Source organism: Mytilus galloprovincialis, chromosome 5, assembly GCF_965363235.1.
Source record: "Mytilus galloprovincialis chromosome 5, xbMytGall1.hap1.1, whole genome shotgun sequence".
Taxonomy (NCBI): domain Eukaryota; kingdom Metazoa; phylum Mollusca; class Bivalvia; order Mytilida; family Mytilidae; genus Mytilus; species Mytilus galloprovincialis.
In genome coordinates this window covers 93,523,084-93,548,376 of record NC_134842.1, presented here as the reverse complement: position 1 = coordinate 93,548,376, position 25,293 = coordinate 93,523,084, and the positions used below count along the sequence as shown (strand labels likewise).

The window sequence follows — 25,293 nt, the reverse complement described above, 5'->3', positions numbered from 1 at the left end:
AGAACAACTGCTTGCAGGGGTCATAAAACGATTTTCCACATGCACTTCTCTTTACTCCTGTCATCTATGAAATATTAAATATTTCCTATATATGATTGCCAAGTTTCTAAGTTGTATTTACATTTTGCTTTTATCTATCAATACAATATTTTTTACTTGAAGACATTCAAAATCCCATGAACAGTACATTTCACATAATTTTCGAGAATTGTTATATTTTTGACTGTCAAAAAATTATGCTTTGAACTAATTTTCCTAAAGCACCACCATCTGCAAGTTGTCAAATTTCACTTTTTTGAAAACTTATAAATTATTGATCATAATATCAAATAATGTAGATTGATACGTCTCCTTGTTCAATTCTTAACACTATACACAAAAAACAAACAATCACTTAGACATGTTAGAGTAATATATTGACCTAAAATTCCCAAATAAAATTAAAAAAAAAACAAATTCGGTCTTAATCACATTATCTAATTACAATAATCACGGAAATAGACTTTGTTTGAAAAGACATTTTTGTGAGTGTAATCAAATATAATATCCAATGCCAGCACAGGATCAAGCACTTCTTATAGATAACAAAAGCATTTCCCTCTGATCTAGAACATCCATATTAGTTGAAAATTCAATATGTTTTTCAACTATAAGAAAATAAAAGAACTAAACGGACGTCTTCCTTGCAGCAAACTTTATAATTTCACACTCGATCATATCTGTATAAACAAGATATTGAAGTACTGAACTTGCAACGAGATTTATGTACGCTGAAATGCGTCAATCAAGTAGATCGGATAAAGTTAGACTAGTTTAAAAAAAAAAAATCTGGACCACATCATCTGAGGTCCTAAATCTATACCAGAACTTGCACTGGCGTCTATTTACTGATATGTTCTCACATTAAATAGATCAGCTCTTTTAAGTACACATGGAGGGATGTCTCAATGGCAATCATACCACATCTCCTTACACATGTTACATCTATATACAGTTATACAAAAAAAGGAAATGTAATCCATAAAATACATCAAGAAACCTAGAGCAATTATCAGCCTTACTCCAACCACAGACCTTAGGATACGTTAAAGAAAAATAAGATCATAGCTAAACATTTGGGCGAATACTTTTATTTTGATCAGACATAATCCGAAAATTTAAAACACGACTCATTATTTCTTTTAATAATTAACTAAAAATAAAAAGGAACGTAGTTGCTCTATATTCTTTTGATGAAGGATGTTTCGGTTCTATTATATATTGTTGTTCATGATTTTAAAAGGTTAAATTCTGTAGATTTCTATAAATGTGATTGCAATGTGTATGTGCGTAAGTAGATATTTCTATTGTTTTTGCTAAACTATTTATAGTATTTTTAAATTTGTTTTAAGCATTTAGTCTATTTACATTAATGATATACTATTGATGTTGGAGAAAGAGCTAACCATCAATAATATTTCACGATACCATGTCTCACAAATCAATCGTATTGTCATAAAATTAATAAATTACAACAAAAAAATATTTTCAAATGTCTGAAAAACATATAACTTAAAAACTGCGTAGGCACCAAACGAAATAGATTTTTTTCAAATTTCAAAAGATAAATAGTTAGTTACTAGTATTTTATTTCTTGATGTTAAGTGTTTATATACCTGTTTACTTCAGCAATTATATTATAGAAAAGACGGTACATAGAAAAATAAATATGTCGATTTTACTAACATATGTTGTGTACTTTTGGTAGCAATTTCAACTGAGGATTTCAATAATTTCGGATAAGAAAATTCTCATCTCATTGAATCGCAATGATTTTATATTCTTTGTTTATGGTCGTATTCGAAACAAGCATTTAATCAAAAGCAAAAGGGAGCCTGAAACTGTACTAGCAGTTGAGCTAACAGTAACGCACTTATGTTTACATTTAAAAGATAATAAAGTGAGAAATTCTATTTTTAGAAAAACAAGGTCATAGTTGTATCGTATTTTATTCTATAAATAACTGTTTACGTCACCCTGGTATTTAAATTAAAGTGATTTTCTAAAATCTATTTAGAAGTCATCACTTCCGGTAAAATGGGATGGGAACGTTTTGGCGCTTATATTTGTTTGCTACAAGCAATATATATTAATAGACAGATTGGTAAGTGATTTCAAACTTTCTATCAATCACCTATCCTAAGATCACAATGATGATACCATGTTGAGTTTTTAAGGAAAAGCATGACATAGTGTCCACGTCCACATTTTATGACTTGATCAAAATGCGCGGGACAATGTCAACCAAGGGAACAATTAAAATAATTTGAAAAAAGACAGAAGACATAACACACAAAAAGAACAAAAAAGCGAACACAAATGTCACCCTAACTTTCTTTGATATTTAAAGTGTTATCAAGACACACCCTATATTAAGCATGAGGGGCAACGATAAATTTAATAATTAATCAATTTGGGACTGGTCTGCATACAAATTATTAGAATGTCGATAAGAAAAGTACGGCATCATGTTTTGTTTAATATAGATAACACAGATCTTTTTCGTATTTTTCAAACTAAATAAAAAAGGGGCGTCTTCATAAAATGAATGCAATTAGTTTTTATTCATTTATACACATACTACAGGAAGATTTTTAAACGAAGAGGTTATGTTTTTATTGTGAATGTTATTAGTGACTTTAAAAGATACTGATTGTACAGTTTTTTCTTTGATTGTTATGTTCATCTTTCATGGAATGAGGAGACCTTTCCTTTTCTCTCATTTGTTTAAGGCAATGTTTTTGTTACATTTGTAGCTTTTTACCCTATTGACAAATACATTTATAGCAGACTATGAACAAATTTCCGGAAAGTCTGTTACAAAACGCATTTTAATTTATGTCCTAAAAAGGATATAACAATAATACTATGCGTCATAAACATAGGAAATAAATGTGCTTTTCCCCCTTGTTTTTTAAACTACAAAAAAATACTTCCTTTTAGTTGTTTCATCTCCCGTGACTGATTTTATCATAAATTCAACAAATTCGAAATAAAATTGTTCTACTCTTATATATTTTGTAACGGTCACTAACAATAAAATACACTTGTCCGATTTTGGTCGAAATGTATTCTGTTAAAATTCAGTGTGAATATTTTTAATTGGATTTGATCAGATTTAGACGAAACGCACGTCTGGCATTAAATTTAAAACCTGATACCTTTTGTTAGCTATTATCCGTGTGTTTCTCTGTCCTATGTTTTTCTCCCATTTATTTGTACCGTAGTCCTGTCATGTAATATTGTCATTTTAATGTTATATCTAACATTGCCATTAAAGCGAGAGGTTTGGCAGTTCACAAAACCAGGTTCAACCCACCATTAAAAATAAATGTCCTGTACCAAGTAAGGAAAATTGCCATTGATATATTATAATTCATTTATGTGTGTGCTATATTTTAATGTTGTGATTCTATTGAGTCGTAGTTCTTCGCTATATTTGATGCGTTTCCCCTAGTTTTAGTTTGTAGCCTGGATTTTTTTTTGGCAATCGATTGATGAATTTCGAACAGCGTTATACTACTGTTGCCTTTATTTACTTTAGTTTCTCACAGTTGCCGATTTATAAGGGATCCTTAATTCCAGGACCGAAAATGTTGTCATTAGACATTTTAAGTACAGCAAAATCAAGGTGGCGTTTTCAAAGGTGAATTTATTTTAAAGAGATAGTTAGGCTTCTCTAAAAAAATCATCTAAATTGAACACTTTATCCTCTTTCTCATTTTCATAATTCCATATTGGTATGGTGTGGTTTTGTAAAAATGAATCGAAAAGCTTGAATACACATTGCAAAATGATGTATTAAATACTAACTGAATGAAACATTAAGATATGACCTTGTTTGTTTCCGCGTGTTTCAACCAAAAAAGGATTTTACTTAATACGTAGAGAGGAGATGTATTTTGTGAGAAATGTTTGAATTCGATATGAACAAAAACGCAATGTATGAAAAGTTAGCTTTTAAAGATACATTGTACTTTTTATTGTCTGTTTATACATTTTCCAGGTATGCAGTCATAACAACTTCCATCTACCGAGTTATTGAAATTTTAAAATCGACTAGTTCTGTATAGAATAATCTTTCTTTATGTTGATTGAATACACATTTACTGTTCTTCCAAATTTTTTTTAACAAAAGTATTTATTTTATATTAAACCACAGATAAAGAAAGAGACCACATGAATCTGATTCAGAAGTATATATATATAAAAAAAAGACACTCATCATGATAATAACGATAACTAAACCTCAAAATGAACAACCGACCAACATAAAAAAATAATAAAACATGCTTAAAGAGAAAAGTAACAAACAAGGTCTTTTATTGAAACAGTCAATATGAATATTGCCAATGACTCATGAAACGTTTGATTAAAATGCTTAATGGTATTGCTTTCGATTATGGTATATTAGATATATATTAGCATAATTGGATTTAGGTTGATAACAATATCAAAAATAAGAATGAGCGGTATAATTACCAATGAGACAAATATCCACCTGAGTCAAATTTAAATGACATTGTGTAACCCATTACTTTTTAACGTACGGCCTTAAATAATGAGCAAAACTAATACAGTAAAACAACAAATTTTCGCGGTACACCTTTCTATAACATTTTGAGGCGATTTAATTTCGTGATTTTTCAAACGTTTATATTGAGGGACGAAATATACCACTTATGATAGATGAATAACGACTTATCTAAACTTTACATATTCTCGGCGATTTATATTCCCGATTGTCTACTTGCGCAATCGTGAACATAAATCGCTTGCCATAAGTTGGTTAACAGCATCGTATAACCGGCTATAAATTGTCCTGACATGACGAACTGTGAATCAATTAAATTGAGAAAACTAACATCCTTATTTGAAACAATAGAATTGACGAAAAGAAACATAAAAAATAATCAACAACTTAATTATAGGCTCCTGATTTTGGACAGGTAAATAGAGAATATGGCGGGGTTAATCATTTTTGTGTATTTCGAATAGACAGTTGTCTTACAACATCAAAGAAAAATAAACTGTAACGATCAGTTGCAATTTGCGTTACTCAATAGATCGGTACAAAAGAAATAGACCAATAGCACAAGTATAAGAGTACTCGTATTGCAATTTGCGTTACTCAATAGATCGGTACAAAAGAAATAGACCAATAGCACAAGTATAAGAGTACTCGTATTATTCAAAGTCAATATTAACTAATGAATAAATTGAGTTCACCCAAACTAAAAAGTACCACACAATTTATCAATCAGTACTTATCAAACAGATTAACCACATCATATTCAACAAATGCAATAATTTAACGTATGGTTTTAGAAAAATAAGCCTTGTGCTACTGTAAAGATATTGCTTACTTAGACTGAAATGAAAAAAAAAATTGTTTTAAATAACTGCGAAGAAATAAATTGTAAATTGTCTGTTTTAGTAGAAACACAAAAAAGATATTTCCTTACAAATAATTTGTATGATAATAATAAAACATACAATTCTAAATTTATTTCATCACATATAAGTGTGGACCTATTAATTTTGATTTAGATAAAAGTCATCATCAGTTACAATATAACAGCTAGGTTGGTTAATTGTACTCAACAGATGAATATATATTTACAAAAATTACAAGCTATAAAAAAAGCTAAATCCAATTTGCAGAGGTCTTTAAATTTAATATGAAAACTCAGTTAATTATTACTACATGATAAAAATGATATCAAGCATACAAACAATTTAGCTATAATAGAACTACGATATGCATTCTATATTATAAGAACCGAAATATCTTATTTCAATCGATGAATATTGTCTAATCAAAGACAATATTCTACGCAGATAGTATAACTATTTTAAGCACACAACCTAAAAATTGCACGGATGCATTCCATACTATGAGTTCGTAAGAGGAAAACTGGAGACAAAACTTTTTCATATGTAAATTTCCCCGTTTATTCTGTATCACTTTGTTGTCGATGTAAAGAAATTTTATGCGACCTTCACACAAGTGAGACGTTTAGCTAGCTATAAAACCAGGTTCAGCCCACCATCTTCTCCATAAGAAAATGCATGTACCAAGTCAGGAGTATGACAGTTGTTATCCATTCGTTTGAAATGATTGAGATTTTGATTTTGCCATTTGATTAGGGTTCCTTTTAGAATTTTCCCTTGGAGTTTAGTATTTTTGTGATTTTTATTTTTGCAGGATCATTTGCTGCGAAGATTTCCATCAATCAAAACATTACAGGACTTCTTGGAAAAAAAGGCACTTATATCACGTGTTCATTCTCTTTAGAAAAGGGTGAAACGATTTTTAGTGTTCAATTAATGGCAGAAACCATAACAGAAGATTTTGATAAGAAAAATAACATAATTGCAGAATTTATTCCCAAGAAAGTGGCAGAACTAAAATCATCAGGAAAGTATCTTGATGGTAGAGTGGCACTGACAAATATAACAAATACGTCAAATAAGGCAACTCTGAAATTTCACATACTAAATTGGACAGATGACAAGCATTATATGTGTGAATTGTACTACACTAACATGGAAAAAACCATACGACATGTGAAATCTAACACAACTAGAATATTAATTAAAGGTAAAAGCTTTCGCTAGACATATTGAATTGAATTAACGATGATAATCAAGCTTCTTTTAACAATTCGAGTAAGTACGGTAAATTTGTTTATGTTCGAGATTTGCGTCTTAATCTTCCAAGGTTTGAAAGCTGAACATAATAGAATTTATTCCACACGCAATTCAAATAAACAATACAAAAGTTTTAAGTTACTTGATTTATCAACAATCTCCTCATTCCTATTTAGGAACAATAAAAATAATCAAACAAATAACCCGCCTAATATAGGTAAGTTCTGCCAGCACAAAAAGAAAAAAAAATAGAAATAAGAACATGTGATATGCATGCCATTGGGACATCTCTGTCCATTCTCAGTGTGTAAAAGGTAGCCTTGGCTAATACCAAACGGTAAGGTATAAAGTCCCAAAAGTGTAAGACAATTCAGACATGAAAACCAACTGTCTAATATTGAAAAAAAAAATCGGGAAACAAGAAACACTTATGAACCACATCAACAAACGATACCATAACCACTGAACAACATTTTCATCTCTTAGGACTGGAGCAAACATATAAAACTATTTCTGATCAAAACACATAACACTAGGATACTGTTAGCAATAATATAATGTCTAGATTTAGTATACTGTTTTACTGATCATATATATGTATATGCTCTTTGCACTTTGAGGGTACTTCTCATGGAAATAAAATATATTCCATTATATTATCTTCTATATTATTCTATAAAGCGGGTTTAAAAGTTTTAATTTACCCTCACCTCAAACAGTAGTGATAACATTACAACATAGAAAGACACGCTAAAATATCAATTGAAATGGCTTAGCACAATCAAAAATGAAAATTCACAAAAACCAGTAAACTTACATTGAATGAATTAATTTGATCTATGACACAGTATCTATACAATATGAAACCATTTACCCAGTGCCTATTATGACGGCATAAAAAGGATTGTTTTTGAAAATTTTGAGCGATTGAAAAAGTTACTACAACCTGTTTTTTTGTCAGAATTTTTTGTTTTACTATTTAAACAATTGATTGTTGAGGTTTTGGAAAATTTGTGTAAGCTCATCAAATGAATTGAAAAATATATACACGTTGAAGATAAAGTACAGAATCATCAATTTTTAAATAAGGAAAGTTACCTTTAGTTAATGCGAAATTGCCGTTATGTTAAGTAGTGATAAAAAAAAAACTATTCCCCTGTGAAACGAAAAATATTAACTCCCAAAGCAAAAAGGTAACAGGAGAATGCCTGATGTTTTAATAGAAAATATCCCCAATGTTAACGTAACGTGTTATCAAATTTTCTATAACTTGCAATTAAGACTAATTATATAGGAAATATCATACTCTGTGCAATTAGAACAACCTGCAATATGTTAATAAACTATTTAAAAAAAAAAAGATTTCAAGAGATGTCGTTTAGGGTAACAATAATAGCTGTTGTCTTGTCATCATAGTTTCAGTATGTAGTACGTACATGTTTTAAAATCTTTAAAAAAAGAAAGAAAGGCTTTAATTTATAAAAGATGAAGTAATCGATCAGATATACACATGACCAATTTCATCTCCTTATGAACCTATTACAATGGCTTAGGTATTGAACGAAATTCTCATATATCGAATTTTTAGAGACAATTACGAAGACAATCGTCCTTTCTAAAAAAAAACTTATATGTTGCTTACAGTATGTTAGGTAATTCGAAATTTGATGGAAGAATGGATTGGTGTTGAAAATACAGAGGCAAAATTTTGCAACCAATATTAAAACAGGAAGATGTTATTTTATTTGAAAATGAATGTCACTGGACATGCGTATTCATATGTATAAGATACTTACCCACAACGTAAAAGCAGGTCACAAGTACTTTTACCCGATATCATTATTTTAGTCTCTATAAAATTATTAGTTCCAGTAAGAGATGTTCACATCAACAAGCAACCAAACCAAAAACAGTATGATGGAAAAACAGACAACATTACCTTGACCTGCAAAGCCAGTGGAGATCCGGAACCAACATACACATGGTTCAAAGAGAGCAATAATAACACCGTAATCTCTGGAACAAATCTCTATGTCATTGAAGATGTTACACGAAACAATAGTGGTTTATACATCTGTGAAGCGCACAACATTATAAAAAATGTAAATTATAGGCAATCAAATTCAGTTGAAATTAATATAGGTAAGTTAATTATAACATTTTTGTGTTTTAAGTGACTTTGATGTGCTCATTTACAACACGATTAATACCCGACTATGTTGTTTTCGATTACAAGAGCTGCTGTTTATACTTTTAAACGTTTTTGGATTCGAGCGTCACTGATAGTCTTTCGTAGACAAAACTCGCTTCTGGCGTAAATAAAAATAAAAATCCTGGTATATTTGATGTGTTTGAATATTTATCCAATAATGGCAATTTGTTTTGTTATGTAATGGTATAACGTCCTGCTGAGTATGTGCATTCGTGGGAATTAAAATTTATTGGGATGAAGTAGATCATTATCCAAATGGCTCGCGATTATTGCGTGCCAATAAAAAAAATTACGGTTTCTTTTGAAACATTCATGCCTTTGTACGTTAAACATTTCATACATTTATCATACAAATAAGCACATAACATATTGGTTTATGTGACCATATTTATAATTAACTTTAAATTCTATTGTTTTTATGTCTATTGTCTATATTGCAATTGAATGATTTAAACATCACTGTACTGATTTTGCCCGTAGTGGGTTCTCAATTTGAGATAAAATTCATATTGTCTCATCTTAACTTTATCATATTCACAGTTGATGAAATGCTGCTATTACGAGATCCAGCTCCGTCATCGAATTCAGGTATTCATTTCAACTAAATTGAAATTAGATTTTGATTTCAGGTTTGAAAAGAAAAAAAACCCCAACATTTTCGACTCATTGTTTTTCAAAGTTGCAGTTATTATTTCATTGATCTTTGGTAATGCGTTGAAATTCTTTTCTCTTGATGGAATTAATGAGTAAGTTTATATGTCTGACAAAGAAAAGTTATGAAATTAAAAATGATATGACAATCAATCTTTAAAATCCTATATTTGTCCCGTTTTCTTTGATAAAACGTGAAGATACAACCCTATACTATATATAAATCAAATGATTATTCATACAGTCATATGGATTGATAAGTCAACGACACAAAAAAAGCTCAAGTAATTCTGCAAGCATTCATTGTCAAAGGACAAGACAAGATTAAAAGAATGGCAAAAAAAAAGATATTTCGTCAGACCTAATAAAATTATCTTTTGTTTTTCTAAATTTGTCATGAACAATCATAATAGTTATAAAGACTGTTTGACTCATTCATGTTGCAAAAGTATATTTACAATTGAGGCTATATGTTAAGTGTTTTCTATTTGCCACCTTCAAGTAATGTCAATGATGTATGTACTTTGTGTGCTTTATGCAATGAATATCTCTGATTGTTTTTTTTTTACATAAGTCAAATTTGTTTTTTCGAAGTACTTGTGTGTTTATTTGAAATATCACTGATACGGTCATAATTAAAATTAACTGTTTACAAATGTTAAAACTTTTCCAAATTATATGAATTAGATGACTTTAATTGTATTTGACATAATCATTCGAAAAATATGGTTCTCAATGCTCTTCAATGTCGTACTTAATTTGTTTAACAATCCATAATAATAAATGTAGACAAATCTGCCTTCATTTAACAATATGTACGTTTTATTGTAGAACATGCAGCATATGCGGTTCCTGTAATTCTAGTCGTAGCAGTTGTTGTCCTTGTACTGGTTTTCATTGTCAGCATTCTTACTGTAATAAAGCACCGTTCTAAACGACCCACAAAGGAGTAAGTATATCTAAGATGATTTTCATCCTGCATAAAATTCGGAGAGAAAGCATTTCATAAAGCTGTTTGAAGACGCATGTGTTTTATTGTCGATATTGGATACAATTATGTTTTTGTTAATATCTTACCATGGAAAGAGGGGGGATTTACTAACCTGTTCTCATTAAGGAAACGTACTTAGGTGATCTAAGGTACAATTAAATAAATCAAGAATTCATAATAGATACTTTAGGCTGGAAGAGTGTTAGTTAAGGATCAAAATAAGCTAAAGATATTGATAGGTCATGGAGCTCCTTTTCGATATGTTAGATTAAAAAAATATCGCTGAAAAATCTGACTCGGACTTTTACCTTATATTTGCATTCGTATTATTTTGGTCTCAAATCAGAAGAAAGAAAATCAAGAATCTGCTTAAATTTTGTCAAATGACCTTTTATGAACTATTAAGTCTTATGTTAAAAGATAAGTTTGTGTTATGGGGCAAAATTTAACCTTGTATCGTATCGTAAAACACCAAGGAGTCCGAACATTAAATTTTGTTACTTATTCCAAAACCTCAAAGTACATCCTTAGTGATTTATTTTATTGCAGTGAAGAAACTAAACAATTTTTATATTATTAATGTATTCATCTATATCTAATAATGACAGCCTAATTAAACTACCTTATTATTACGCATTGTAAGTACATGTACATTCCTTGAAATGAGCATGCAAATACATTGTAGTATAATTTTGAAAAATTATGCATTTTATATATATTTTAAATATGAATAATTGTAAGAAATTGGTACCAATTCATTCTTATTGAACCATATTTATTTGCCTATTCTTTTATGTCTCTTTTTATCAATATGTTCCTAATGTTGTCACGTATTCACGCATCTATTCCCTTCTAATTTTACGGTTTGTGCATTCCCGATAAATTTAAGATAAATTAAGTAAAGTTCGTAGTACGCACGAAGTTTATTAATAATATACAATAACTGCTTATTCTTGAAGTAATTAGGAGAATCAATATTCACTGAGGCCAAAGATAAGAAGTACATTAATTCCAAATCTGTAACGAAACAAAAGACACGAATTGCTATATTCTATGTTCCATGTTCCTAAAATATATATTGTTTTATGACTAGAATTTACAATCAATTGTACATCAAATATTTCACTGTAACTAAAAATGAAAAAGGAAATTTCTTGCTATCAAATCTTAAGGTTTTAGCGTTTAAGTTAAAAGGTTAATGTCTGAAATGCGTTTCGAGCGCACATTATTTATACATTCACAATGATTATAACATACTGTGTTGTCTTTTATTTCCAACATACATAATTGACATTAAGTGAATGCAAGTGATAATCACATTTTGTACCTGTATTACTGCCGTGCAATGTTTAAATTTTACTTCATATAACAATTAATGCTTATTAGAATTATTCAGATCATCACGATTTTTTGCTGTTTTTAATCAAAAGACAAATTTGAATTGAGCTGTAACTTGATTTTCTGATTTTGTTTTAATAAAAGGATCACAAAGATTGATAAAAAATGTTATGCATTTTATATGTTTTATTGTTAATACATTCATACCTAAGACAAGGAGAGTAAAAAATAAAATGAAAAAAAGACATTAACGATGTCCTTAGGTGAGGATTTGGAATTTGTGTCAGATGTTCGGACTACTTGATGTTTTTCAATACAGTACAAGGTAAAATGTTTTGGCTCATAACACCTTTTCATCTTTTGATATAAGACTATATAGCTCATAAGAGGTCATTTGACAAAATTTTAGCAGATTATTGATTTTCTTTAGTTTGATTTGAGACCCAAATAATACCAATGCAAATATAAGGTAAAAGTCCGAGTCAGCCTTTTCCTACCATATTAAATAAATGAAATATCTTAAAATGGTTTTGTAACTTTAACATGCCACCATATATGTTATTGTGCTAATATAATGTCATAATATGTTATTGTTTTATTATAATATTGAAAATGCTGATTTTAAATTCATCTATGAATAGAAATGCATGTGGTTGTTAAATTTTATAATTCCTTTGTTGTGCTTCTTTATTTTATATTTGTTTTGATTGAGATTGTGACACGGTGATGATGGCTGTATTCCTATTTTGACAATTTTACCTATTATGTTCCTTTTTTTCACATATCGTTATTAGTCTAATGGAATTTGATGCGACTGTCATACAGGTCAGAGGTTAAGCGCTATGGCCATTCTTTTGATGTGTTTTATCATTTGATTTTGCCATTTGATTAGGGACTTTCCATTTTTAATTTTCCTCGGAGTTCAGTAGTTTTGTTATTTTAACTTTTTTCCAGCTTATAGTATCACTTTTAAATTATTGATTTATTTAATTTCACCTACGATCACTTAAGAACATGTTTATTATATTGACTGAGAACTTATTCTATATTTGGACTTTTTATGAACTATGATTCATAGTACGATCACGAAATTATGCTTACCACAAACAAAAAACAACCAGGAAAGCAGCACAGTCTTTTATGAATATCATTTATTGATTTGATTGACTTTGAGATAATGATTAATACATATCGCTTTTAACGAAAGTCCTTTTCAAACGAATATATACAGAAATCCTTGCAGCTGTCTGATGTTAATTTGTCATTTTAACATTTAGACAAAATAAAGAAAGTAGATGGCAGAATATGCCTGGCTGCTTTAACCGATTGCATGATTCCGATGAAAACCCCAGTTACGCAGTCGTTGACACAAAAAGACCAGGATATGTCAGTAAATGTATGAAAAAAAAATGAAATGAAACAAGTATGTAAAATATACAAGCATTTAATGATAATGCCGTTTCATTGTCATAAACCTCGTTTCTCTTTTTATTATGTCATCTTTGGAGTTAAGATGCCGTAGACTATGTGTGTTAATGAGGCCAATTCAAGATATTGTACGTTATCCGACATGCGACCCCACATAGACAGGTTATCGTGATTATCGGAACAAACGACAAGTAATTTTATTTATATAGTTAGGTTATAGTTGACCATTATAATTATTTATATACATAATTAATTATATTCCAGATTTGATATCCAGTAATTCATTGCGTCTAACAGCTTAGCAATGAAATTTTAAAATATGGATCCAATAAGATGAAATTATATGTAGATGGTTATGCAAAAGTATCATTTATGAGTGCTATCAAAATTTTAGAACATATTTTGTTTTAAAATGAAATTGATTCAACTTTTTTTTTTAACAGATGACGTCTACTGCTGTTACCAACATATGTGTTGAGAAAAAACAAAAGCCTTTTTAAAAACATTGAAACAGATGTTCGCTCCATTGGACAAGAAATATGACCTCTTAGTTTTTTTTAAAAGTCCTTTGTTGATTTGTTCCGGAATAAAGAATGTTACTTATGCGATATTTGGTGAACTAAAGCTGTTATTAATTCGCATTTTACATGTTCTATTGTAAAAATATTTATTAACCTTAGACAAGGCAAGAAGAAAAAATAAATAAATAAAAAAATAAAATTAAAATATTGAATGAGGCTTTATTCTATAATCTGATGATAAAATTTGTACTTTTAGGAATTATGATTCATGATACGATATTGAAATTACCCTTACAAACCAAAAACAGAAAAGTAGCACCGTCTTTTGGAAATATTAGTTTTTTTTTTCCATTTGATTGACGTTGAAATAATGACAAACATTTGCATATCGTTTTTACAAAAGTCCTTTAGAACGAAAATACACAGAGATCTCTGCAACTGTCTGATTTTTATTTTGTCATTTTATCATTCAGGCCTGACAGTAGATGGCATAATATGCTCGGCTGCTTCACCAACAGACATGGTTCTGATGAAAAACCCAGTTACGCAGTCGTTGACAAAAAAGAACCAGGAGATGGCAGTAATGGTGTCCAGGAAAACGAAAACATCTTCAAAAACAAGTAAGTCAAAATATACAAGCTATCATATATCATTTGAATAATTGATTTAATGATACTTTCAATGTTACATTCTGCAATTTCAAGCAATTATATCTTCTTCGTCTCAAGTTCAAATAAGTATCAGTTCACTAATTTCACATACAGGCAGGTTGTTACTCGTTAGTCCAAAAAAGGCTCTTTTGATCTAGGCATCCGGCAACATTTGTCATCCTATTTCAATATTAAATGTTTATTTAATTATAAAGAAATTCGTTGAACTAGATTTTTACAGTGACAAGTAAGCTATCAACTCATAATTCCCAAAATATTTACGTGTTTACAAACCGGCTATGAGCAGGAACCATTTTGTTTAAACACAATGTACCAAAATATATACAGTATGTAATCATTTCTCTTTTTATTATGTCATCTTTCGAGTTAAGATGATGCAGACTATGTGTGTTAATGAGTCCTATTCAAGATATTGTACACACTTAATCCGACATGCGATCCCACATAGACAGGTTATCTTGATTATCGGAACAAGGGACAAGTCATTTTATATATATAGTTATGTTATAGTTGACCATTATATATATATATATATATATATATATATACATAATTAATCATATTTCAGATTTGATATCCATTAATTGATTGCGTCTAACAGCTTAGCAATGAAATTTTAAAATAAGGCTCCAATTTGATGAAAATATATGTAGACGGTTATGCACAAGTATCACCTATGAGTGCTATCAAAATTTTAGAAAACATTATGTTTTAAAATGAAATTGATTCACTTTTTTATTTTACGGATTACGTCTACTGCTATAACCAAAGTATGTGTTGACAGAAAAAAATAAATAAAATTAAAGCCTTTTTAAAAACCTCCGATTGATAGAAATGCTCGCCCTATTTGACAGAAATATCACCTCTTAGTTATTTAAAAAGTCCTTTGCTAATTTGTTCCTGAAGAAAGACTTTTACTAATTCAATATTTGGTGAACAAAAGCTTTTGTTTCAACCTCTATTACAACTCTTTTATCAGCACGTTTGTAGCCTCAATTCAACAAGCAATGAAATAAAGGCTATTACTTCTGTTGATATACAATGAAAGGTCAGCGAACTAACTAGTAAACGTTTTCGAATGGTTCAAGAAATTCATCACAGTAACTGTTATTTTGTTTAGTAAAATGGGTTAGGATTGCGGAAGGTATTACCCATTCGTATATTTATTGCTGAGGTATTCGTATTTCCCTGTCGAAGGTAGTTGGAACTCTTGGTATTTCGGCTTCTACCAATAAGTAAAACTGGGCATAGTATAGCCAATGTTGTTAAACGTTGCGTTAAAAAGACAATAAATAAACACATAAAACTACCAATTTTTGAGTTGTATCCTTAGTTACAATTATATTTACGACTACTTGGGATTATTATAAATGAACAGACGACATCTTTGTTTTGTAAACAACATTTTCGAAACATTCTCATTCTCATTCTCATTCTCATTTCTGTTTAATTTTATTTTACAGTTTATTTAACACTGATGTTGATAGCCTCTTGAATATCGATGGCATAATCTTCCGGCTAGGTGATATGTTCAGTATTCAGAAAAAAAGTTTGAAAAGTAAATTTTTATTCTGTGGTTTACATGTTGTAATGCACTATTATATCATTTATCTATGTATTTCACTGTTTTGAGTGTTTTTGCGACCAAGTATTGTCTGACCAATTTAGAACATATTCACACTTTCGAGTGACCTTACAAAATGATCCTTTCCCATTGTATTATTCAAACCTAAATTATAATAGTTCACTTTTTATAATGAATTTAATGTAAAACATAAGCAATGATAAATTCAATGGATGGAATGAAATAGCACTGACATAGTTTATAGGGACCAAAGGATGAATTGTTTTTCTTCTTCTTCAGGTAAAATGTAATACTTATATATTTGGAGATTTTTTTTATTATAAAAAGCACACAATGTTAGATAAATCACTTTTTGAAATTTGATTTTGTTTATGATTATAAAACTCACTGAATAAATATTTGAATTCAGACCATTCGACATTAAATGCTTACTTTTTATTTAATTCTATATAATTCTATATATGTGTATTATTAGAAAATGTATGGAAATTTGAAATCTTTTCTCTTTCTTCTTTAATCAGTAGACTTTCTTCTCAAGCACATTGCCTAAGGGAATTGTACTCTTCGTTAGTTCAGTTATTAAGAGTTCATTTTCATAATTAACTGAGAATGAAAAGTCGGTCATGTATAGCATTTCATAGTGCATGGAAATTCATGAACTATGGATATTAGAGGGAAAACTAATGACTTTTCATTGGACGAGAAGGGGTGAGTATGTGCTAAAGTCTATTTGCAGTTTTAGTTCAGTGTTTATGTTGTCCCGTTGTATTCATCTTATAGTTGATGTGTTTCCCTCGATTTTAATTTGTTATCTAGATCTGTTTTGTTTAATCAAAATATATTTGTTGAACAGCAAATCTACTGTTGCCTTTTTATGTCGACAAATAAATAAAAATCACACTATTCGTGACGCTCAGTCTGTAGTTTTCCATGTGTTTTGTTTACTATTGTTTGACTGTTGCATGTGTTTGTCTTTTTCATTTTTAGCCACGACGTTGTTAATTTTGAATGATGATTTAAAATGTAACTTTTGATTTTTTACCCCTTTTTTGGCTACTTAGATGAATGGATTTTTACCACGTTTTCCATTGCCAAATTCTTTGTTTTCGTTTTTAAAACAATATAAAAAAGGTTGAATGACAAGATACATTAGGGGACGACCATTTGCTATTCTGGGGGGGGGGGGGGGGGGTTGTAGCAGGATGATTAGTTTTTGATCGGTTACTTATTTTTGTTAACTAAGAGGACAGATTATCTATTTTCTGACCCTTTCTTAATTTGAAAATGCAAGTTCTGTTTTAATATTTTTTAGACAATAGATCGATTCAGTGTATTTAAAGACTTAAGTTCTTGGGACAACATCAAAAGACTAATATGCATGATAAAAGCAAAAATGTAATTCAAATGTTTAAGTCTGTCGCTGGTTTTTTTTTTAACACATGATCAAGTTAATAACAAAATTACTAAATTACAAAGGGAATGCAACACTAACAGAATACAGAAGGGCAATCAATAAACAAAAGACAAAGAAGTAAGAACCATTGATCCCAAAAAATCAGGGGCTACGTCTGAGGGGGGAAAAGAACTTGCTTCTTGCAAGGCAATCGCCGTGAACACATTTTGAGATGGAGACGAGCTTTTGGTTTTGAAATTTCCTACATGAGTCTTTGCCTCAATGTAGTTACGGCCATTTAATAAAAGTGAGGTAAGTGTTCTTGAGAAATATACCTCAAGTTAAATGGAACCAATTTTCAGCCATTTCAAGTATATTTAAATAACATTTATATATTTATTATTAAAAGATTTGGGAAGTGTTTCCCGATTTTGTTTTGGAAAAATGATGAATTAATGAAGAATCTGGTGCCATCTCATACCTTCGATTAGACCTGCTGAGTTATTTATTTTCAATACATTGCAAGTCAGGTAATTTATTTTCAAACTACCACAAGAACAAACCATTTATTGTTGTGATTATCAAGGCTGAGTTATTTATTTTCAAAATCCTCCTGCCCCCCCCTCCAAGAATATCAACTGGTCGTCCCCTTAGTTTCCAGTTTTTTATTTCTTTTTACTTTTACAGTTGTTCAATCTCATATCCCTACACAAATCACATAACTAAACTGATTGCATTTGAGTGCGAATTTTGTTTACAGACAAGAAACTGATATCCTTTTATCCGTTTTCATTTCAGCTTAAATTCAATTTAGTATTCATATTATAAATTCTCAGGATGGAAATACATTTAGAATGTTTTATATATACTTATGAAGTATGTTATGTTTTCAAAGTGTTCCCGAAGATTGGCACACACATTGAAAATTCTCTAAGTCTTAAAATAGTATGTTATTGTTCTTGTTTTTTCCCCCATATGATGTAATGATGATATTCAACACTTATTTTGAAGGGAGAAAGATCAAGAGGAACATTTTGATATAAGCCAAAACCTGCCAACTTCTTTGAACAATATATACGCCGTTCCATGTGATACCTTGCCAAGAGAAACCGTTACCTGTAAAATAATCAAAGCTCGTGGGAAGAATGAACAGGATGGGTATGACAATCTATTCGAGAAAAAAACCGACACATTTGTATATGATAAATAATTCAGTAAAACAGTTATGTTTATTTTTATCAAATAGTTCTATGTTTCGTTCTTAAATAATAATCCTTACAAGTCTTTAATGAATAACAAATTTGATAAAAGCTAAATTATAAAAAAGACAAAAATAAACAAAGATTCCAAAGGTGCTAAACAAAACCACCGGAATGGCATGTTTTGCAAATGTAGCGAGACGCAATGAGTCAATAGGTTCATACATGCATTGTATGCTCTGCGAAACCACACGCAATCAAAATGGTTCAGTAGGGTATGTGACATAGTGAGTCATTTTACAGATTATACGACTATTTTTGTAGCTAATGATAAATCAGTGCGACAACATGTCACTTGTGAGTTGGGACACATATCTTTCATTTTGTGAAAGTATCAGTAAAACTACTGTAATACTAGTATATGTCGTTGTTCCCCTATAAACATTCATTTAGTAAGTAGCACATCGCTAATAATGAAATCCGTCTAGCGTAAAAATGCGTACCTCGTAATTTGAGAATTGCAAACTCCTTACGATGGAGCAGACGGTATATTAATTCAGAAAAATGGAAAGTTGAAATAATTAAGTGTGTCCTGATTTCATTCAGAAATCGTCAATTTAATTATTTTAATCGACGAAAAGATTAGGATTTGATTTAGGATATTCAAGTTTCGGTATTATATTTATTCTTAGAAGCAATCCAGATTTGCACGAAAGTGTTGATTACTGTAAACAAGAATAGAATTCTTTTAAAATGAAATAATGAATTAAAAACTTATAATGTTCATGGAGAATAATAATGTGTTTTTGCGTGTGTGTAGAAACTCTAATTAAAAATGACTAACAATTATATTAATCAAGAACTAATATCTTCATGTCATGCTCTATGCTCCGTTTAACATGGTAATGGGTAGGCATTATTTGTCGATATTTTACACTGAGAGTTAGCGAGGTTTAACAAGGTCAAATATAATGCCTATCGATGTTAAAATGAGCATAGAACATGACATGAATAATTTATTTTGATTCTTATAGGACAAATACAACATGTTTATAGGTTGAAGCGTACGTAAACACCGTAGAAATATTGGCTTCTCCAGTTTCCTCCCAATGAATTATGCACATAACATTTTCACATCTAATAAGTTTAAAACTAAAGGCAAAATAAATATATGATGTTTTAATAACAATATATAATAAAATTATATTTAAGCAGCTAAAATATATATGTATTTTTTTTTAGGATAATGTGAAAAAAACGAGAATACAAACAGTTTGTGCGCTTATGTCAAACATATTTTGTGCTTATTAGCACACGGCTTTGTTTAAAACGCGTAATAATGACGTCTTATTAGAGTTTCTAATGAAAATATTACATTTTATTCCTTTTATTTTTATTTTTTCAGGGTTCCATATCAAGATGCAGTTTATTCCGAAGTTTTTAATAAAGTGAACATAAAAAGTGGAATGTCAAAAACTCTGACGGTAGTACCTCCTGATAATGTAGATAATAATGGAGACAACGATTCCCAAGATCAATTTCAAGTCTTAAATATATGACTCTGCAGTAGTTGATGATAGGTTAGTTAAAAAAGCCTAACTACAAATATTTCTCACTGTACCAGGCAATAAATAGTCTTATATGTATAAAGGCCAGATTTACAGATTTGATGCTTGGTCCGTTTCTGTGTGTGTTACATTGTAGTGTTGTGTCGTTGTTCTCCTCTTATATTTAATGCGCTTCCCTCAGTTTTAGTTTGTTACCCCGATTTTGTTTTTTGTCCGTGGATTTATGAGTTTGAACAGCGGTATACTACTGTTGCCTTTATTTACTCTCCCGATACAATGTAGGACGACGTTCAAATCGGGTACCAGGATTATAAAAAAGTGTCTGCGTTTTCTTCTATATTGCATTCAGCATTTCCGTTTTCAGAACACTGTTATCCTATACAACAAGTCTACGCCAATCAAATTTATCGTCCTTGTCACACTATTCAATATACATATTAATACTGTACATAATATAAAGGTTATAGCTTTGAGTCTGTAAGATAATTTCGCGGAAAAAAACTTTATACATAGTATCACCACAAAAAAGAAAAAGAAAACGCAAATAATCAGTTAAACCTTTTTTTTTCACTTAGCGAAAAATGAAAATAAAAAGATAATAAGATATAAATACTGCATTTATAGGTGCTGCTGGAACAATACATATAAATGGAAACAGCATAAATGGAGAGATGCAGTGATCTTTTTGACTTTTGTTAACGATCTCACGGGATTTATTTCACAGGGATAATGGTTGAGGCATTTCGCAAATGTAAATAGACTTCCTGCAAAATATACAAATGTTATTAGTTTACTTTGCCATGTTTCCTTAGAGGGATACTGGTATTTGTTCAGAGTTATAAATAAACAATTTTGTTTTGATCATGTAATGATTTACGTTTTATATCAATGTCTTCTTCATGTTTGAATCAAAGTGCTCATTTATCTTTAAATTTAAAATTTTATCATTTAAATTATAAGTCTGTACTATTTCATTCTGCTTTTACCAATATCAATGTGTACAGTTTTACTACCAATGTGTTCAATATTACTATCAGTGTTTACTCTAGATGTGTTTCAATATGAATCCAAAAGCAGTACAGCTTATATAGTTTATATATACTGATATGATAGTATTAGTGATTAACAACATATCTGTTTTTATTACAAACAAGGGGGAATTACTGAATCATCAGCGGTGAATGACGACAAACCTTATAAATAATGAAATATGAGCATTAGAAAAACGATTTTTTTCAATTGAATCAATTTATTTACCTAGATTGTAAATTTGTATGATGTAATGAACAGACAATGATTGTATAAATGAATAAAAAAATGTTTTTCGAATAAATTGGTTTTATAATTTTTTTTCTTATATCAAAATATTTGATACATACTAAAATGATGATTGTATTCCTCTTCAATCAGATTTATCACAAATATTACAAATCTATTTTCTCAAAAGAAAAGCATCATTTAAGTGTTTTACATCTCACTTGCTATAATGAGACTGATATTTAAACTGCACGATTGCCAAAAAGACAATAAGTTAATCTTCACCAGACCATCATAATATAAATTAGATGTTTAGGAGAAGGATAGAAGATCTATGTCAGTATTTTACCAAACGACTCAATAACATCGAAAAGTCTACAATAAGCCGTTTCTACACAATAAGCAGGTGCTATAAATTGAGGTGCAATGTCTGAAGTCCCTTTTCCTTGTCTTCTAATTGTAGTGTTAGACCCTTAATAACGACTTATCATTTTTTTCTCGACTGCGACGAAAGTCTCGGAAAGAAAGAGATAGGGATTGTATTTCAAGCCATGGCTCTGGCGTCAACAATTCTTAAGTTTTCTGCTTAAGTTAGTTTTGATAGGAACTACTTGTGATAGATCATGAATATGTTAAATAAAGTTACATTGCTATCAGAACATATCAGTTTGACGATCATTTAGAGGTCCAGTCCCCTAGGACATGGTCCAGCGAATTTTAATTAATAAGCGATTTTGAATGTTAAGTTAGTTTGATAGGATCCATGCATTTTGGATAGATCTTTGATATTTTGTACGAAGTCGCATTACTATCAGAACATAATATTTGATGACTATTTGGAGACCCTGCCCCCAAGGATTTCCAGTGACTCGGAATTAATAAGCAATTTTCAATGTTAAGGTTTTCTGCTTAAGGTATATTGATAGGAACTAATGACACAAAACAACAATATCTTCTACAAAATTACAATACTGTCTGTATATCTCAGTTTGTCGACCATTTTCAGGCCCTGTCCACTCGATCATCCTCCAGTGACTGAATTTATAAGCAATGTAGCTTTCAATCAGATTGTCTTTTTTCTGAATTTGATGCTGATTGGTGAGAATATCTCTGTGTCAACATAGTATTTTGTTTTAGCGTTTTGCCTATATATAAAAAAGCTAAAATAGTTATATAGAAATTTTAAGTAAATAAATTTGAGCAGCAAGACAAGATCTACAAATTGATCAACATGACCGAAATCGTCGAATGACACGTTATTGCAGTTATTGCTCAGAAGTGACGATCTTTACCAATTTTTAATGGCTGTTTTACTTAAAACTGTAAAAGATAAAAAGGTTCTTCAATTAAGAGAAATGTCCGACGACTCCACTTCAAACAAGTAGACGCCTGAAATCGGCAGTAAGGATTTTCTATACTATTCTAATTTGGTCTGCATTTGACTTGATATAAAAGAGGGACGAAAGATACCAAAGGGACAGTCAAACTCATAAATCTAAAACAAACTGACAACGCCATAGCTAAAAATGAAAAAGACAAACAAACAACAGCACACACGACACAACATAGAAAACTAAAGAATAAACAACACGAACCCCACCAAAAAACTAGGGGTGATCTCAGGTGCTCCGGAAGTGTAAACTGTAGTCTTACCATACTAAAAGATAAAAACTTGTAATCGACAGGTGGGGTCCGTGTTACTGAACCTTTAGTTTTATGTTGTCTCTCTTCATTGTCGTTTTTGTCATACTTTTGTTTGTGTCTTATTTTTCAAGTTTTAGTCTTGAGTTTTGATACTTTCTTTAGTGTATTTCTAATTTTTGGTTTACAAAAGTCTTTGATTTTCTTCAATATAACTACGTTAAAAATAAAACAATGGAAAAGGTCAAACACAGAAAATATCGGATACATTTATTTGAATATTTCATGGGCATGAGATAGTCCCAAAAGAGCAACTATTATTTATTCAGCAGTACAATGTTATTGATCATGAAAGCGAAAAAAAAGACAAAAAATAAAATCCTAACACATATAATGTGACTCCTATAATTCACTGTAAATTATTGCTAAAATGATCAAAGCATAGAATAGCTTACAAAATAAAATATAAGTATTAACCTATAAAAAATATACTACAACCGACATTTTGTCTCAAACTTAATCACTATGATTAAATCACTTTTTTACCTTTAACACTTATTAGAATTTGATCTCAAGAAAAAAAAGAAAAGATTTTAACCTCTTGAAACGGTGGTTTTATGTATGAATATAACAAAATGTCGAAATAAAGGCAACAGTAGTATACCGCAGTTTGAAAGTCATAAATCGATCGAGAGAAAACAAATCCGGGTTACAAACTAAAACTGAAGTAAACACATCAACTATAAGAGGAAAACAAGGAAACAACAGAAACACTGAAGTGCAACAAAGAAATCAAAACGACAACGCAAAACACATATATCAGATAACAACTGCCATTTTCCTTAATTGGTACAGGCCATTTTTTGGAAAACAATGGTTGGTTGAACCTGGTTTTGCGGTTAGCCAAAACCTCACGCTTTTATGACAATGTTACATATAACATTAAAATGACAACATTACATGATAGGACTACAGCATAAATAAATGAAAGAACATGCAGGTCATTTTTTTAAATGAAAATTCGAAAACATATCGCATATTGAAATGACCAAGCCTATTTGACGTGGATTTGTGACTTTTAAGCTTTCACAGACTCACTCACACAACTTAGGGTTTCCTTTATATAATTCAAGTATTTTTTTCATAAACAGTTTCGTTAACATTATATTTTTCAGATAAAGCATTACCGTTGAAAGATCTACAAACGGAATGTCTTTCAGTAAATTCAGTACCACAGTTAAACCGGATAATCATTCGTAAATGTAGATTACTCATAGATACGACACATAAAGGGGTTATGTATTTATGAAACTAATATTGCCTCAATCACGGTATGCCTATCCTGACTTTGTAACATATCGCCACCAAGAACGGTTTCGCTTCTTGTCTAGTTTGTGAGAAATAAACTATCTTATCATTTTCGACGTCGTCATATTGTGGTTGTTTTAGCCTATTTCATTTTGTCGTTACAGCTTCTGTTATTTTTGACACCATGGTGGCAGAGTTCTTGACCACTTTACCATTTACATTATTCTTTATATTTAATCCTATCATTACTTTTCAACCATTCCTTTATATTTATTATATTTCATGTAGGAGTTTATTTAGTGCTCCCCTCTATAAAACCCTCATATCATGTTTTTTTTTATGTATAAATGTGTTTACGACCCCGAAAAAAGATATCGAAATTAAAACAATTTTCAACTTCCGTGTTAAAAATGTTTGGAATAGAATTCATGGCTTTACACATTGGCGTTTTATTAATTATTTATCATCCTTTAGGTAAGTATAATGTTCATGTTATCATTATTATGATCACAATGGTTAATTTTCTGAAGTAGGAATGGCAGATGATCTACAATGTTTAACTAGTAAAATGGTTAAAACAAACCAAATTGACAAATTAACAAAAACTGAAATGTGAATCTACCTACAATGTGGCATGTGATTAGAGATGTTCTCGTAGTATGGGTTGTTTATAGACTATTATAAGCATCTGATAAATTACTCGTGATATTGATAAGAAATGTCTATTATGTTATAAATAAGTTAATGTGGAAGGTTTTTGGCTACAAAATTTAGATTATTTTATACATTCCTTGCTTGTAGCAATCCTTTTAAGAAAACCTTGAAACACAAGGCTTT

The 25,293-nt window shown here is 30.1% G+C and overlaps 1 protein-coding gene and 1 long non-coding RNA gene across 2 annotated transcripts; both read left to right on the top strand.

Annotated features, from left to right (window-relative positions):
- Nucleotides 1-2,075: 2,075 nt before the first annotated feature.
- On the top strand, nt 2,076-14,591 carry LOC143074209 (uncharacterized). The gene is made up of 6 exons (XM_076249759.1): nt 2,076-2,143; nt 6,248-6,643; nt 8,560-8,835; nt 9,446-9,493; nt 10,388-10,505; nt 14,308-14,591. The coding sequence occupies exons 1-6, from the start codon at nt 2,077-2,079 to the stop codon at nt 14,456-14,458; spliced, it is 1,056 nt and encodes a 351-aa protein (XP_076105874.1). The 5' UTR covers nt 2,076; the 3' UTR covers nt 14,459-14,591.
- Nucleotides 14,592-17,325: 2,734 nt separating this feature from the next.
- LOC143076740 (uncharacterized) lies at nt 17,326-21,597 on the top strand. The gene is made up of 3 exons (XR_012978776.1): nt 17,326-18,641; nt 20,088-20,262; nt 20,875-21,597. It is a non-coding gene; the product is annotated as an uncharacterized LOC143076740 (long non-coding RNA).
- Nucleotides 21,598-25,293: the final 3,696 nt, after the last annotated feature.